The 16938-nt window shown below is 41.1% G+C and overlaps 1 protein-coding gene across 5 annotated transcripts in view; it reads left to right on the forward strand.

Moving 5' to 3' along the window:
- Nucleotides 1-16938, forward strand: part of KANK4 (KN motif and ankyrin repeat domains 4) — a 67456-nt gene that overhangs the window by 47240 nt on the left and 3278 nt on the right. For all 5 annotated transcript variants that reach the window (XM_082228724.1, XM_082228722.1, XM_082228725.1 and 2 more), the window contains 6 exons: nt 2284-2395; nt 5575-5799; nt 7374-7461; nt 8718-8937; nt 12607-12749; nt 14182-14382. In XM_082228724.1, the coding sequence (XP_082084850.1) occupies nt 2284-2395; nt 5575-5799; nt 7374-7461; nt 8718-8937; nt 12607-12749; nt 14182-14382 (989 nt within the window). The remainder of the gene's footprint in view (nt 1-2283; nt 2396-5574; nt 5800-7373; nt 7462-8717; nt 8938-12606; nt 12750-14181; nt 14383-16938) is intronic.

Genomic DNA, 16938 nt, shown 5'->3' on the forward strand with positions numbered 1-16938 from the left:
TCTTGTGACATTTCCATGTTGTTGAAAAGCACTATTTTAATGTAAACAGAACTTAATGTGGCAGTTAAGGAAATATGAAAGTTTAGAAACCAAATTCATTTTTTATGTCTTAAAAAATATCATCCAACATCACTTAAATGCATGGCATCATATTAATACAACCAATTTCATAGTGATAGTAAGAGATAATGGGCATGGACAGGCATGGATGACATCTTCTCAACTGATGAACAGGGATGGCTGGAATAGGTTTGTGAAAAGCACTTCTACAATCTAGTTCCGTGTTGCTCATAAGAAGGTGCATAGGGCTTCTATGAATAGAGTCAACCAGTTTTTTCAGCCCAAACCCAGAACAGCAAATATTCACATTGCTGTACCAACATAGTTCCCTTTTTTCCATTTCTTTGCCATTCACACCACTTACTGAGGGTGGGAAAAATCATGGATGAACCTCTTTGTAGAATTTATCAGCCATTTATATGATACCTGATGTGGTGGAGGAAAAAGTTGCCATTGCTGTGGCACAGCTGCAACTAGTCAGCTCTGTCATAAGGTAAGTGCCATTAATGTCACCTGTCCTCTTTCAACAAGCTCAGTTCCTCATTCCGTAAAGTTGTCTATTCCCACATTAGTTATAGAGAACTCTTGGACACAACTCTTTTGAGCCATTTCACAATTTATAAAACTACAAACACATTGGCAAAGCTAAGAAGGATCCAGTATGGTTTCATATTGGATGGGAGACCCATGTGTTGAGATTCCTGCATTGCAGGGAGTTGGACCAGATAACCCTTGATATCTCTTCCAGCTCTATGATTCTATCCTGTGATCAGCAGAGTAGCACAAAGTATGCCCACCAGAATGTTTTGGGATCCATTCAGTTTCTAGGGCCAAATCAACCTAACAGACTAATCCAAGCTATCAATCTTTTGAAACGACCCATTACAGTTGTGCCTTCTTCAAAATGCACAGCACTTGTTTCCATTCAGTTGGAAAACATTAAATCCACCCTCAATCCTCTCTTTTTATGTCATGGAAGCAATGGAGTCCTATGTTCACTGAATCCCAAGCGACCCAAGTTGATGACATTTAAGCTGGACCAGTTCAGCTAGCTCAGACTGGAAGTCTAGTTAGAGGGTGGAGTCGGAAGATATGCCAACCATACACTGATATTGCAAAGTGTCTCAGAGTTGCCATTCCATATACCACAGCCACTAACTGATGACAACAGTATCTGGGCAAACACTGATACCAATGCCTCATCTTGAGTCAAATCAATGATAGTTGGTGACTGACATATATAAGCTTTATATTTAAACAGCAGTATCAACAGAGCAGAGTCATCATTGGCCTCCATTTTAAGTTTCTTGAGGCAACTGAGCCATCTGCTATTCTCCACACTGTCTTCATCTTCCCTTTGTCTTGTTTTCCTCTGAACACTACATTTCATAATGAGTTGAGCATCACGGACATATAAAATGGGCCCAGGCAATGTTGGAAACCTAATGGGAATGTCCTCCACAAACACCAACAAGGACTCCAAGGTGGTTGAGAAAAAGTCCTATCCACTTCTACAAATTCCTGTTGCCCTCTTGCACAGCGAAGGAGAACTGACGTACCCCTATTCTTTTGCTCCATCCTTCACATTATTCTATCACCTTCCCTTAACTCCACTGACCGTCAATTCCATCTTCACACCCAACAAAATAGAAGCACCAACAAAATGGCTGTAGCTTGGGAAGGGGATGGGTCTTTGTACTGATGAATAAATAAATGTTATTGCAGTTATGCATGTGACATTGCTCAGTGTTGGGCCATAAAGCTGGGTTGAGGGATCTGTGCCTTCAACACCCATAGTGCCTGACTATTGACCATACTGATGGAAACTGGCATCCAACAACATCTAGGCACCCAGGATTGGGGGAGTCTTCTCTGGCTGCTGCATCATATCAACCACTGGTGTCCCCCCCTTTCCCAACCAGGGTAGGGTAGGTAAGTCTATGAAGCTATCAAACAGAAGAACTACCAGACAAGATAGGTCTCTTAAAAACAGCCACGTTGTGAACAGTTTTTGAGTTTTTGTTTTTACAATCAAGCAGTGTGTGTGTGTATATATATATTAAAAGCCACTGCTGTAGGAGTTACGAGGTGTTGGGATCAGCCTTTCAATAGATAGGGGGACTTATTTACCATGTTCAGTTTGTTAAAGGTATGTTATATAGTTAAGTAAGACAACTCTGTTACAACATTTCTGATGTTCTATGTTTTCAATATTTGTATTAGAAATTTCTCCAAGCACAAGCCTTAAATCTATAATGAAAAAGAAGGACACTGGTTTCCATGCAGGAGGTAACGGCACCAAAAAGAACCTTCAGTTTGTTGGGGTAAATGGTGGGTAAGCATCAATGGAAGAAGCAACACTGCCTTGTCATTTATATTGCTACTTTTTAATGTATGCCAAAAGAAAAGATTGATGTATTAAACACATTCATTCCTTCTCCATTCTAATGTTGGCGAGACTGCTGCAAAAGGCTGGAGGAAGCATTAGGATGTATCAGGGGTGAGCAAAGTTTTCCAGCAGGGGGCTGATCCACCATCCCTCAGACCATGTGGGGGGGCCGGACTATATTTTCTGGGGGAAAAACAAATTCCTATGCCCCACCAATAACCCAGAGATGCATTTTAAACAAAAGGAAACATTCGACTCATAAAAAAATGCTGATTCCCAGACCGTCCGCAGGCCGGATTGAGGTGATTGGGCCGCATCCGGCCCCCAGGCCTTAGTTTGACTACCCATGACATAGGTTGTTAGCAGAAGTATTGAAAAGTACTATGCTAATATAAACGAAAGCTGAAAATCACCACAAACTTCACAAAAGGAATGGTAACTTTAGCACTGAGTGAGTAGGCTAGGAAACAGACTTACAGTAAGCAGTGACACCAAAAGCCAGGAAATCATTGGAACTAGCTTGCAATTTGGAGTTCTCTCGATTTCTGTAGAAAGAACAAAACAATCTGAACTTAGATATTTTTTCACTCTCTTTTACAAATAGACTTTTAAAAAAATGCCAGTGAACCTTTTATTCAGAAGACTCAGCTTCCCATTACTAGAATGTTGTTTGCCACACAATCTTAAATAACTACTGCCATGGTTGGCTGTGGTGTAAAGGCACTGTGCTAATTTAAGCTTCCATATACAGTCATACCTCGGGATAAATGTGCTTCAAATTAAGTATTATCGGGTTGCACTCCACGGCGACCCGGACGTAACAAAGCACGTTACTTCTGGGTTTCGTAATGCGCATGCACAGATGGTCAAAATGACGTCACGCATGCGCAGAAGCGGCAAAACGCAACCCACACACACATGGACACAGGTTGCGTTTGCTTCAGAATGCTAACGGGACTCCAGAACGGATCCCGTTCGCATCCCGAGGTACCACTGTATCTAGGCAACCCCACAGCTCTTGGTTTCTGGTGCAAAAGGCAAGTTGGTTTTAAGAAAGACTCATCAGCTTTGCCCACCTTCCCTGTAAACCAGATCTTCTGCCATCTGCCTAGCGCATCTCTCCTCACCAGTTCCAAATCCAAGTGGACTGGCTGTTTGCTGTGTAGTAGTTGCTTGTAAACTCACAGAGCCATGACAGAAACCATGTAGGAAGCCGGACATTTGTAGCTGTAGATTAATGCTGCAATCGCTTTCAACTTCCTTGAAAGGTGGAATATTGGAATCAAAAGTAGCTTGTGGCCATGTGTTTAAATACATTAATTTATTTGCAAAAAACTTCTATACTACCATCTTTTTTTAAAAAAAGTGAACAGCTCAATATCAATGATACGACATTCATAAAATTCAAAATATATCACAAATCATTAAAACAGATTATTAGCATGTCTACATGTTGCTATCAGTCCATGTCCACATGGACATCTGTACCTGCCCAAACTTCACTACAAATATTACAATACTTGTTTGGTGTCTGTGCCCTGTATATTTCATAGTCTATCCTCACCATCTCAGGTCAAAATCTTGAGAGTGAGGACTAACACCTTTTCATCCCTAAGCATCTAGTAAAGTAGTTTTAAAGGGACAACCCTTAGAAGTGATTTAGCAAACAGTCACCATTGGCTTCTAAGTGCTTTGATATATAGGTGGTAACTTTATCATTTTACTTTGAAAATGCACTAATGCTAGTAAAATGTTTTAAGTTCTACATGGGAGAAAATGTATTTGAATAAAATGAAAAAGCAATGTAATTCATCCTGAAGGGGATGGCCCCCAATCTGTAGTACTAACAGAATACCTAGCCAAACCTTAGCAAACCCAGTGGCTTGTTTTTTGACATAATAGCCATGCAACAATCTCCAACACAACCTTTGGCCACTTATAACAGTCTCACCAGCCAGGTACAGATAGAGATGAATGAATCTTTAATTTTGATTTCTTTCAGTTTCTCATTTTTCCAGCCTTAAGGGACAGTTTTCCACATTTCTGCATCAGTGTGCAATTAAAAACAATAGTAAACCAGCATTTTATTGTGTATTTCTCCCAATATACACATTTTGGTATACAATTTCCCCTGATATAAGGCATTTTGGTGTGCTATATTCAGTAATAAAAGTATTTTCATGTGCTTTCCCAAATATATGCATTTTTGTACACATATAGTTGGAGAACTGAACAGCAGAATTCAAAGAAGCACAAATTTGGTGGATAGCTGCATTTTGATTTGTGTACTGTATTGTTTATAGAGGTGAAAATGACATATTTTTGCATTAAAATGTGAACAACACTACATATATCCCTCATCCCTAGGTACAGTGGCTATCTGCTTCCAGTTCTGTCCAGGAGCTGTTGTGGCTACTTTAACTGTTATTTCAAGCTCCTGGGCGATGTGGAAGCAGGACTTCAAGTGTGTTGGAGCTTAGAGTGAAAAGGTTGGGGAGCTCTTAGTAGAGCGCAAGTTTGTGGATCATTCCCTGAATTAGGGACAATACTTTCCAAAACAATGTAAAGTAGAATTCAGATATATGCTCCTAATTGTAATGGAAGCATTAAACGTGTGTCATAGCTGGGGACATAAATAAGAAAGCTAAAAGTTGTTAACACACCAATATTGCTTTGCTATTGGTTTTAAATATTAGTCTTGCAGTGAGAAAGATGTCAATGACATGTGCATAGTTGTCATGTAGAATTGTATGCCAGGTTCTTCCCTTGGCATCAGTGCCTATAATCCCCATTCTGGAAATTATGCAATGTCACCTCACCTCAATCTCACATTTATGGCACAGATCCATAAAAGTATTATTATGAATGAGCCACGTCATGATAGTTGGAAAGCAAGCAATAATACTGGTATTGAAACCACAAGAGGCCAATTCCTTTTGAATTAGCAAAAACTTGCATGCTTCTGAGATTACTTATGTCCCAGCAAATAAATAAAAAAAATCCCTTGCACAGCCTGGGATTTCAAATTTAAGAGGGTTTTGGGCCTAGGGCCCACCAATTTTGCTTATAGCTCTCTGGTTCTCGGACAGAAGGAACGCTGAATAATGCCTGCTGTCCTCACCCAGTTACGAAACCACATCCAGTGAAGATTCCAGTTGTGAAGAAAGCTCCTCAGAAGGGAATTCAGATAGTGAGACTGAGAGAAAGTGTGGCAATGATGAGCATAGATGGGGTGAAGATGGCAATGAAAGTGAACAAAGAGCTTCTGGAACTGCCCATTACGCAAGGAAAGAAGACCCCGAAGAGCAAGAGGGAACCACACGACCAAGCACACAGCACAAGGCAGACAGGTAATGGTTCTTGTTATTTATTTAGAGCATTTGTACCCCATTTTTTAGCTTTAAAAGCTCCCAGAGTGGCTTACATGGAATCAATTAACAGCCCCTGACTACAAGTTTAAAATCTAAATAAATAAAAAAATCACACACGCACAAACAGGGAGGGAAGAGGAAAAATCAAACTCAGGCCCCAATTCCTAAACAGTTGCTTTTGTAATGACCAGCTGGCACAGTTTAGAGGTAGGAGGTGCCCGATGCAGCTGGTGTTTCAGCAAAGCTGCTGGAACGTAATGTGAACATGTACAATTCCTGCAGACAATCAGTCATTTCTGCTCCATTCTGCTTTCAGCAGGTGTAATAATGTATTTGAGAGAAACATTAATAAAATCCAAGTTGTTATGAGCTATAAGGCATTTGAATTAACACTGAAGACAAGGTATTGTGATTATTCATTTATGAATCATTTTCTGCTTGTTTTTCAAAGTGATTTACAAACATAACAAACAAAAAAGCCCAGCTAAAAATAAATTTTAAAACCAAAACAACCACTACAAAGGATTGGTTTAAAAGCAACACAAAATGTACACCTAAGAGAGCTGCAAGAGCTTGTTGAAACAAAAATGCTATCAGTTGTTTCCAGAAAGTACAAATAATGGACCCCTGATGCATGTCAACAGGGACACAGTTGAACACAACGGGCAGCCACACGGGAGGCCCTGCTCTGAGTTACAGTGGAGTGGGTTTCTGGTAGTTTGGAGACTTGAAAGAGAAACACTAATGCAAAACACAGTAACCTTTTGGGTATATAAGAAACAGGGTAGTTTCTCAAGTAACCTGTATTTATTACATTTATATCCCTTCTTTCCTTCAAGGAACTCTCCCCCTCCTCATTTTATTCTCCCAACACCCCCTGGTGGGCCTGTCGTTCTGTGGGGAAAGGCTTTGTCTTGGGGGTGGGGAAGGCCTTGATGAGCTGGAAATTACCAATGTTCTAAGCTAATACTGCCCACACTTACATACCAGAAATAATGACCACAAAATGAACCATTCTTAAATCTAGTGTCTTAAGTTAACAATGTATTGCCTTGTGGCCAGTACCTTTTCAATACATGGTTTATAAGGAAGTGGGCAGCCCATTAGCCTCCTTTCAATTATATACTTTGGTACCTCGGGTTAAGAACTTAATTCATTCTGGAGGTCCGTTCTTAACCTGAAACTGTTCTTAACCTGAAGCAGCACTTTAGCTAATGGGGCCTCCCGCTGCCGCCGCACCGCTGCTGCGCGATTTCTGTTCTCATCCAGAAGCAAAGTTCTTAACCCGAGGTACTATTTCTGGGTTAGCGGAGTCTGTAACCTGAAGTGTCTGTAACTTGAAGCGTCTGTAACCCGAGGTACCACTGTAGTTGCATATAAAAAAGAGAGTTATTGAATAGTAGCAGGGGGCAGAGGAGCAGTTTTGCTATAAGGTCCTTCCCCCATCAGTATTCATTTATTTTTCCTAATCTTATCCTTAAAAAAGAGAAGAAGCTGTGTTTTTGCACATTTTATTTTTACAGTGAATCCACAAAGATGTTTTTCGTTTTCAGATTTAAACCCTCTACAGATTTTCTGAAAGGATGCCAGATCTTGAGCAAACACCTGCCAGAAATAAGAACCACAAAGGACAAATTACTGGTACTGATATTTTTCCTGTTGTATTTTGAGCACCTCTCTGTTTCAGCTTAATTTAAGAACCTTCTCAGTGATAATTTTTGGTTAATGGTCAGCTCAGAGAATAATAGAATTGTAAAGTTGGAAGGGACCATGAGGCTCATCTGGTCCATTCCCCTGCAATGCAGGAATCTCTTGCCTAATGTGGGGCTGAGACCCACAACCCTGAGATTAAGAGCCTCATGCTCTACTGACCCAGCTGTCCCTGGCATACTAGCACCAGCTTTTCACTGATGTGTTATGGTTAACTTCGAATTCCCTATTTTCAAAATCTAAATTAATGAAATGCTAGTTTTGATAAATGGTGTAGGGAAGTAAAAGACACATTTCCCCAAATAAAGTTTGTTTTATATAGTTTATTCATTTGCAGCAATCAACCATAATAAAACCTTTCCACATCTTAAACCCATTGCATTTATCATCACAAAGCAGATGTCAGGATAGAACTTGGGGGGAAAAGGTTACATCTGTGGGCATCTGAGGAGACTGAGCTTGAACCTGTGGGCTTCTAGATTTTAGCCCTCTCTGTACTACATGGTTGGCTCCCATTCATTTGGAGTGTACAGCATTGTGTATTAATGCTCTTTGCTAGATTGTATCCATTGTTACTAACTGGGTTGTATTCAACATTAGCTATTCTCAGAGTAAGCTCATTTATATTAATGGATATGACTGGCTTCAGTTCATGAATTTCAATGGGTCTACACTTAGTTGGCCGCAACACTGCATCTCTCAAAACTCAAATCAGTCCAGTAGCTACTGAAAAGGTGTTGTGCTGGTCTGCTACCATAGCAGGATTTCATAACAAGGCAAGTTTAAATATGCATAGATTTATTTATTATGTCTCAGTTATAGATTGCTTTTTGCAGCCTGCCCAAGCAGTGGAACAGCACATTAAACTATAATAGAATTAAGATTCAACAAGGCTGGGGAGCATGCAGCCATCCAGATGTTGTTGAACTCTCCTATCAGCTCTAGCAGAGGTGCTCTGGCAAGAGCTATCATCTCATCTTGGCATCTCACAGTGCTGTTCCATGGAGGAAGTTTTTACCTAGAGCAGTAAGTTACTATATGGACTGAAATCTGAGAACTTTCTTGGTCCCCAGAGGTGAATGGGAGGCACTAACGGTTTGGCTGTGAGTTTCAAGCACAAAAACGTTGTTAAAGAGTTTGGAATACCCTCATTGTTGGACTAAATCAGCTGTCGGTCTCTTTTTTAGAGGCACGTTTTAAGCACCATCTGCCAGGAGTGGTTCCGAATCTCAAGCAGGAAATCCTCCAGCCCTGAAATTGTGGCAGCTTACCTCCAAGAGGTTGAGGCAATTCATCCACAGTTAGAGAATATAATTGTGAACTTGGCTGATGGGAATGGCAACACAGCACTTCATTACAGTGTTTCTCATTCCAACTTTCGGATTGTGAAGCTTCTTTTAGAGACAGGTAAGAATCCCTTAATTGCTTTTTTGGAGCTGAAAATTATGACCATTTGTTCTGCTTTCAACACTCTCCCTGAAACTGCTTTTTCAATCTCAGTTCTTACGGCCCAACTGGGTACTTGTTTTCTTTTCCCTTAATTGCAGTAATCTTCTCTCTGGCTTCCCTGCATTATGCTTTGATCTTGTCCACACTCCGTAGCAAAGGGGGAGCTAGCATTGTATCCTGATTTACTGCTCTCTGCTTATTTTCCTTTGGTGTATAAAAATATTTATATACCATTAATCCTTTTAAAATTATCATAATGATTGACAACGATCATACATAAAACCATATAAAAATGTAAAATCAGAATTTGGTGATTACAGAAGGATAGCTTCTTAATGGCCAGCATAAGCTTGGAAGCATTCCTGAAGGAGTCTTCTGTTTGAAGGCCTGTTCAACCGAAATTGGGTTGAAAGACAGAGTGTTAGAGGAAAGGATAACAGGGCCTTGAAATTGCCCGTCAACAGTTAGCCCCTAGATAGCACACTGAGCAGGCACACAGGTCACACACTGCTGAGATGCACTGTATTTCCATTTACGTAAAGGTAAAGGGACCCCTGACCATTAGGTCCAGTTGTGGCCGACTCTGGGGTTGCGGCGCTCATCTCACTTTATTGGCTGAGGGAGCCAGCGTACGGCTTCTGGGTCATGTGGCCAGCATGACTAAGCCGCTTATGGCGAACCAGAGCAGCGCATGGAAACGCTGTTTACCTTCCTGCCCGAGCGATACCTATTTATCTACTTGCACTGGCGTGCTTTCGAACTGCTAGGTTTGCAGGAGCAGGGACTGAGCAACGGGAGCTCACCCCGTCGCGAGGATTCGAACCGCCGACCTTCTGATTAGCAAGTCCTATGCTCTGTGGTTTAACCCACAGTGCCACCCGCGTCCCTCCATTTACGCAGTTAGATCTAAATTATATATGCGGTAGGTATATTTACTATATAAAGGGTCAATCAGCCCTCAAATATAGATATGGCTGACTTCTGTTTCTTTATTTAGGATACTTATAGATGCAACCTTCCTCAAAAAGAACTCGGGGTGATGTACATTAAAAAAAATATCTAGGCAAAATGCATCCAAACATAGCTAAAAACGTGTACAAACTAAAAACAACAACACCTACTATAGCAAGTAATTCAGACACAGATGCATGCGTTGCTGCTAAGGAAGTAATCTTCTATTCATCAGATTGCAAAAGAGTTACAAAAGTGTTTTCAGTTGACACCTGAAACCCAAAAATTGTGGTAGAAAATTACAGACCTCTAAGGCGCGAGAGCATACCAGAGTTAGGCCTCCAACACAGGCTCTTCTACACATCCCCTCACCCAAAATTCAGGGGGGAAACTGTGAAATATTCTATGCTTTAACATTCACAGTAAGCATGACTGTACTTCATAATCGAGGACTGCTACTTATAAACTGAAATGGGAAGCTAGAGTTCAGCAATAAAAACTGCATTCTAAACGGTTGGCCTGTCAGGTCAGATGTGAAAGAGTAAAATGTCCTACAAGATTTTTATCCAGTAAACATGCATGTATTTTCCAGCAAGAAGAAAGAAGCTCTTTGATTTCCTGGTTGGCATGACAACCTGTAAAATGTTAGAAGAATGGCATATTATCATATGTGTCTATAAATCAATTGTTGCACTAAGACTTCCAAGCCACCCCAGAATATTGAAACAAGGTTGTTTTGTTCTCTTGGTAGATGCCCCCGGGCAATTATATTCAAAGCTACACACTGAGTTTTAAATACTAACTCATTTCAAGTCTATGAAAGAAGGAAAATAATAGCATGCCCTGGAGTTCTAGCAATGATGCAAACCTTAAGGAAAAACTTGGTACTGTCTGCTCTGCCTGGGCGCAACTCTCCAAACAGAGGTCTTTGCCAACCCTGCTGCTTGAGATCTTTTGTTTGGAGAAGACATTGAACCTGGGACTTTATACATGCGAAGTATGTGCTCTACCGTTGAACTTCTTTCTTCCAGTTTCTTTTCCATCCTTTAGTCACCTATTTCCTTTTGCACACCTACATCTTCCTTTGAAGTTAAGACAGCCAAGGTCTGATGCCAAGGAGTATGAGGAAAACTCTCACCATAAGCCAGACACAATAGCCTTATTCATGCATTATACTTGACTGCTGGGCATCACCCATGGAACCAGGGGCGGGGAACGCTTTTAGCCCCACCCTGAGGAATTCTTCCAGAAGCAACCGTGCATTGCCCTAGGTGTGTGTAGGGCCTCTGCATGAACAGAGGCTGTTCAGGACACCAGAACCTGCTTGTTCTGGTGTCCCGATAATGCAGAGGCCCCACACAGGAGCAAGAGCTTGAATACTGTGGTTTCTCTTCAGACAAGTGTGGGTGACGCACATGGCTATTTGAGGAAGAGGAAGCAACATCAATGGCAGCGTGAAGGGCACAACCCCACTCCAAGTAATCATGCTAATGCCCTCCACATGAGCAATCTGTGGCTAGGGCTAATCAATGTGTATTTCCCTTTTTCTCCCAAGGTAGCCAGCTCCTGTTCCCATATGCCTTTCTAGCTAATCCAACACATAGTGTACATATTTAGTACAAGGCATATTGAATAAAATATCATTCCCCATAACCAAGATATTTCACGCCTATCCCCTTATAAACTGTCTTGGGTCATACACAGGCCACCAAATTTCTCTAGGGATGAGAGGAAAGTGTTGTTAGGACCAATTTGCCCCTTCCGAGACTGGCGTAGGGATCTTTTCTGATGCAGTTATCAGTAAAGTATTGGTGAAATTGCTTCATGAGTGGCCCAGTGACCTCTCTCCCCCCCCCCCAGCCAGTGTTGTCAGTGAATGTAGACTGGACCTTGTTCTGGTGTGACAATGAGCTGAATTGAGCCCCTGATTTTGCCATTTATCCCATTTGAGCTTTTGAGTCTTTTCCCTTAAACTGTCCAAACAAGTCAAAAGCTGAAGGGAGTGGAATCATCATTATTCCAGCATAACAAATTGTGCAAACGGGGTCGTGGTTACAGAAGGCATGCATGGTCCTGACTATATTCTGAGAAGCTGTAGAAAATGCAAGGAGTGTGTTCCCTTCTGTCGCTGTAACTTCTTCATATTTTGTTCCCAGAGTCTTTGCTCTAACAGGAAGCTTGCTTAGCTCTGGAAAATACATCCCTCTGAATTTATAATTCAGTGTGTTAAAGCCTAAGGAACATGAATCAAAGTCTTGATCTTCACAGTTATCTGTACAATCTGTTGCTGATTGTCTTTTTAAAAAACAGATTCGTGATAAATATGTATGTGTTTAAGGCTGCAATCCTGTACGCATTTACATGGGAAGAAATACCAGTGAAAACAATGGGGCATACTTCTAAGTAGACACATATAGGATTGCACTGTAAGGCACTGTCTATGGCAACCTTTTGCCAGCCCGGTGTCCTCCAAATGTTTTGGAGGACAGCTCTCATCAGCCCTAGCAAGCTAATTTCCATTCATTGTGGAGCTGATTGTAATCTGGAGGATTACGCATTGGTGAAGGCTGATCTCTGAGATACAAGTAAATTAAATAAGAATATTGCTTCACGTGCCTTGTGCTTCTTTGACTCCTGGTACATATAGATAGATGAAAAATGTTGCCTCTTGTTTAGGTGTCTGTGATGTGGACCATCAAAACAAAGCTGGGTATACAGCAGTAATGATCACACCACTTGCATCAGCAGAAACCGATGAAGAAATGGATGTGGTCACGAAGCTCTTGAAAGAAGGCAATGTTAATATACGGGCAAGTCAGGTATGCTGAAATGTGTCACTACATTTTGTTTTGAGTTACAGACACCAAAAGGCTTTTTTTATATAAAAAAAGTGATCATGGGTATCTAGACTCATAAAACATTAATTTAACAATATTGTGCTGAAATGTCAGTCTTTGCTTACATGATCAAGATGCCACAATATTTGTAATATCAGATTAGATTCAACCAGAGCCAGGGCCTTTTCGACACTGGCTCTGGCCTGGTGGAACACTCTGTCTCATGAGACCAGGGCCCTGCAGGATCTGATTTCTTTCCACAGGGCCTGTAAGACAGAGTTGTTCCGCCTGGCCTTTGGCTTGGAATCAAATTGATCGCCTCCCCCTCTTCATTTTTCCTTCTTCCTGCGTTGGAACTCCTATTTGGGGACTCCCCTGGCTTTTTTCTGGCCCACGTAGGACCAGTCTGGATAGTTGGCCTTGGTGAAGACTTGACATTTTCTTTCCCAAAAAGGTTTTTGATTTGAGTTCCTACTGAAATGAGGCTGCATTTTAATGTTGTATTTTAATCTTGTTTTTAAGTTGTATTTCAATCAATTGTTTTCATACCGGTGTTAGCTGCCCTGAGCCCGGTCTTGGCTGGGGAGGGCAGGGTATAAATAAAATTTAATAATAATAATAATACATAAGAACATAAGAAGAGCCTTCTGGATCAGACCAGTGGCCGATGCAGTCCAGCATCCTCATCTCACGGTGGTTGAACATTTGCCTGTGGGAAACCCAGCAGGATTTGAGCACAACAGCATGTTCCCCTCCCATGGTTTCCAGCATCTGATCAGAAGCATCGCTGCCCCCAATTGTGGAGGCGAGCGTAGTCATCATGGCTAGTATGCATGTATTTGATTTACACACAGTCCTTCATCATAAGATCTCAGTAGCCATTGGTATCCCTGTCCTCCATGAATTCATCTAATCCTCTTTTCCAGACCTCTGCTTACCCTCAAAATCTGCTTCAGAGGGTTGGTGCTGTAAACAGGGTCTCCTGTATCAGGAGCTCTGTTGGGTAAATTATTTTGCTCATATCTACAGACCAACAAAATTTCACCGGCTTATCTTACATTGCTATCTTAGAGTGGCTACATATATTTATCAGCAGGGAGATTATGAGCTTTTTTCTAATCTTTTTCCTTCCCATAATTCAACAAAATGGCAGCCACAACTCTGAAGCTTTGTCAGAGATTGGGCAACACACAAAAAATAGCTTTGAGAGAATGAAGAGATGGGAGTACAACATTCACTAAAGAATCGGAGTGCACCATGTTTTCATGTCTTCCTTATATCCTTCGCCATCTTGGACCATTTTCCTCCTTAAAGATCAGGCTACAAATGTTGGTGATTTTCTTCACTGAGAGAATAAGAAATAGTATACAAAAACTAATTTTCTCTCTCTCTCTTGCTTCTGATTCTTTTCTAGGGAGGCCAGACTGCCTTAATTCTGGGGGTGAGCCATGATAGAGAAGATATGGTGAAAGCCTTGTTGTCATGTGGCGCTGATGTAAACCTTCAGGATGATGCTGGTTTGTCACCACTGATGGTTGCTTCTCAGTATGGTAACATCGAAATTGTGAAGCTTCTCTTGACCCATCCAAGTTGTGATGCTGCATTGACTGACAAGGTGAGAGAAATAAATGCTTGCCAAATTATAAGGACCCGCAATTTCAAACCATGTTAAAACTAAGAATGCTGTTAAATACTATCTCAAACGAGTTTTAACATAAAATTTGGGAAGCAATAATGAGGTTTTTTCCTGAAATTGCTAGCAACCTTCTAGAAATTCAGGTTTCTTCTGACAGAGCTGCTCTTGACTTGACTGTCAGATCTGTACAAGGGTCCTTGTTAAACAGTGTAGTTCCTAACCTAACTTTTGCTCACTGTGACACAGCATTATGGTTTTTTTTAGCTGTAGCGTGCATGCACAGGCCAACTGTATGTGTTTCTATAAGAATACGGAACCCATGGTGCAGTACAACAGTGAGCAAAAACTGCTTGAGAACAATGTATGTAGTGACTGTTGACTACAAAACACATGATACAACAAGACTGATGTACAGGGACGCATGCTCTAGTCTGGGAAAACAAATTTCAAGCTGAAATTTACTGCTCCTTAAAAGGCAAATGAGATTCCTGTCTCATTTTCCTTATAAACTGAGCAAAGGTTAACAGGCTGCTGCCTCACACACAGGCAGAGGTTTACTGAGGGAGGATCTATTTTTGAATGATACCATTTATTATTATTGGCCAAGCTGTGCACTTGTCTATAGGTCAACCAATTAAGTTGCTATTGGGACTGGATCTCCTCGCATTTATAAGCTTGTGCCTGCCTTTCCTCCTACCCTTGCCAATGGCATTCCAGTTTTTGCCACTCACTCTTAAAACCTAACCTCATGAGCTGTTGCTAGCTGCTGCTTCCTTGCAAGGCTGTGAAAGAAAATACCTCTGTCAACGATTGGCCTATTTTTAGCCAAGATACGTGGTACCTCGGGTTACAGATGCTTCAGGTTACAGACTCCGCTAACCCAGAAATAGTACCTTGGGTTAAGAACTTTGCTTCAGGATGAGAACAGAAATCGTGCGGCGGCAGCGGGAGGCCCCATTAGCTAAAGTGGTACCTTAGGTTAAGAACAGTTTCAGGTTAAAAACAGACCTCCAGAATGAATTAAGTTCTTAACCCGAGGTACCACTGTACTCTGTTTGCCACAACTCTTGGGCACAGAGCTGAGGATACAGCAAATTTTATCCAAACTGGATAGAGCAATTTTAGATCAATCTTAATTAATGTGAGTAGCAATATGGCATAAACATATTATTTTCAACCTAAGGGGTGTGAGATGGGCTTAAAATGGCTCTTGGGGTTCTTTAGATTCTTCAAGACTCAAGCAGGGAGTTTCAAATTATTCTCCTTTTACCCACTATTCAATAAATACTGAACATTGAGGTCTCAGTTTTGAGAAGAGTCAATTTGTGTTAGTTTTCAGCTTGCCCTATGGATGATTTACACAGGCCACCTTGTGGTTATACAGCAAGCTGGTTTGGTTGACCTCCCTGACCCAGTTGGTTTGTATGCCCTTTCAGCAAAAGAAGTGGCCTGTTTAAGATTTATTTTGTGTGTACTGGTCTGCCTTCTACTTCCGCAACATGGCCACAGTTCTCCTGTTGTGACTACTACTTAACAGCCACTTCTTTAAATTAGTGTAGGCTTAAAAAAGAACACTTCGGTCATTTGAGGAAGTTTTTAATAAATACTAACAGCAACAGATAGGCTCTCTATTCCTGTATTTTTACAGGGCTTTCAGAACATCCATTGTCTCTGAAATTCTATGGCTTAGCAAGAATTTGAATCAAAGTCTAGGTCAATGTGAACCAGTCTGGCTTTCACTTCCTTCTGTATTTTGCGGGTGGCTGCCCTGCCATGTTAATAAAATCCAACTGGGAATTTAGGCTTTTTAATGTTTAGATTAGGGATGAAGAACCTATGTCCCTGCAGATGTTGACTGCAGTTTCCATCGACCTGAGCAAGTATGCCCAGTTGGCCATAGGTTCTTCACCCGACCAATAGATTATTAGGGAAGTGTCAGTCAAAACCTACCAAGCTGATCTCTAGGTAATTTATCCTGAGTTGATCTGATGTGGCGTGAATTCAAATCATATGAAAAGTACCCCAGGTAGACTAAATCTGTAGCAGTTTATCTCTTTCCATTGTTTAGTTTATATCACAGGAAGAAAGGTTTACTTATGCTGGCAGAAACTAGAGAAAATGCTATAATTAATTGGATCCAGATGTGTCCCATCAAGCTTTGCCTCACAGTGAAACGGCCTGGTATTTAAGCAGAATTTCCAAGCCAAACAACTCTTGAGGCAGGGCTGTGACTTCCAATAAGCTTTTAACTGCATGTACACTGATGCAACTGGAGACCATCAACATCGTGTTGATTCCACATGAAATTTAGTGCTAATATGCTATTATAAAGGACCTACTCTGTTAATGAGCAATTCACTTTGCTGTACTGTTAGAAGACCTGGGGGGTTTTGTATTTGGTTTTTGTTTGTTTTCTGCAAAATGAGACTTGCCTTGTGTTCTGTCTGCCAAAAAGTGGGGTCAATAAAGTGAAATGTGATTGTTTGCAATACTTCAAATGCCTAATCCGGAAGGCTGCCATTGAAAGATGCTGAT

This window comes from Podarcis vaucheri, assembly GCF_965113315.1.
Source record: "Podarcis vaucheri genome assembly, chromosome: 6".
NCBI classification, from domain to species: Eukaryota; Metazoa; Chordata; class Lepidosauria; order Squamata; family Lacertidae; genus Podarcis; species Podarcis vaucheri.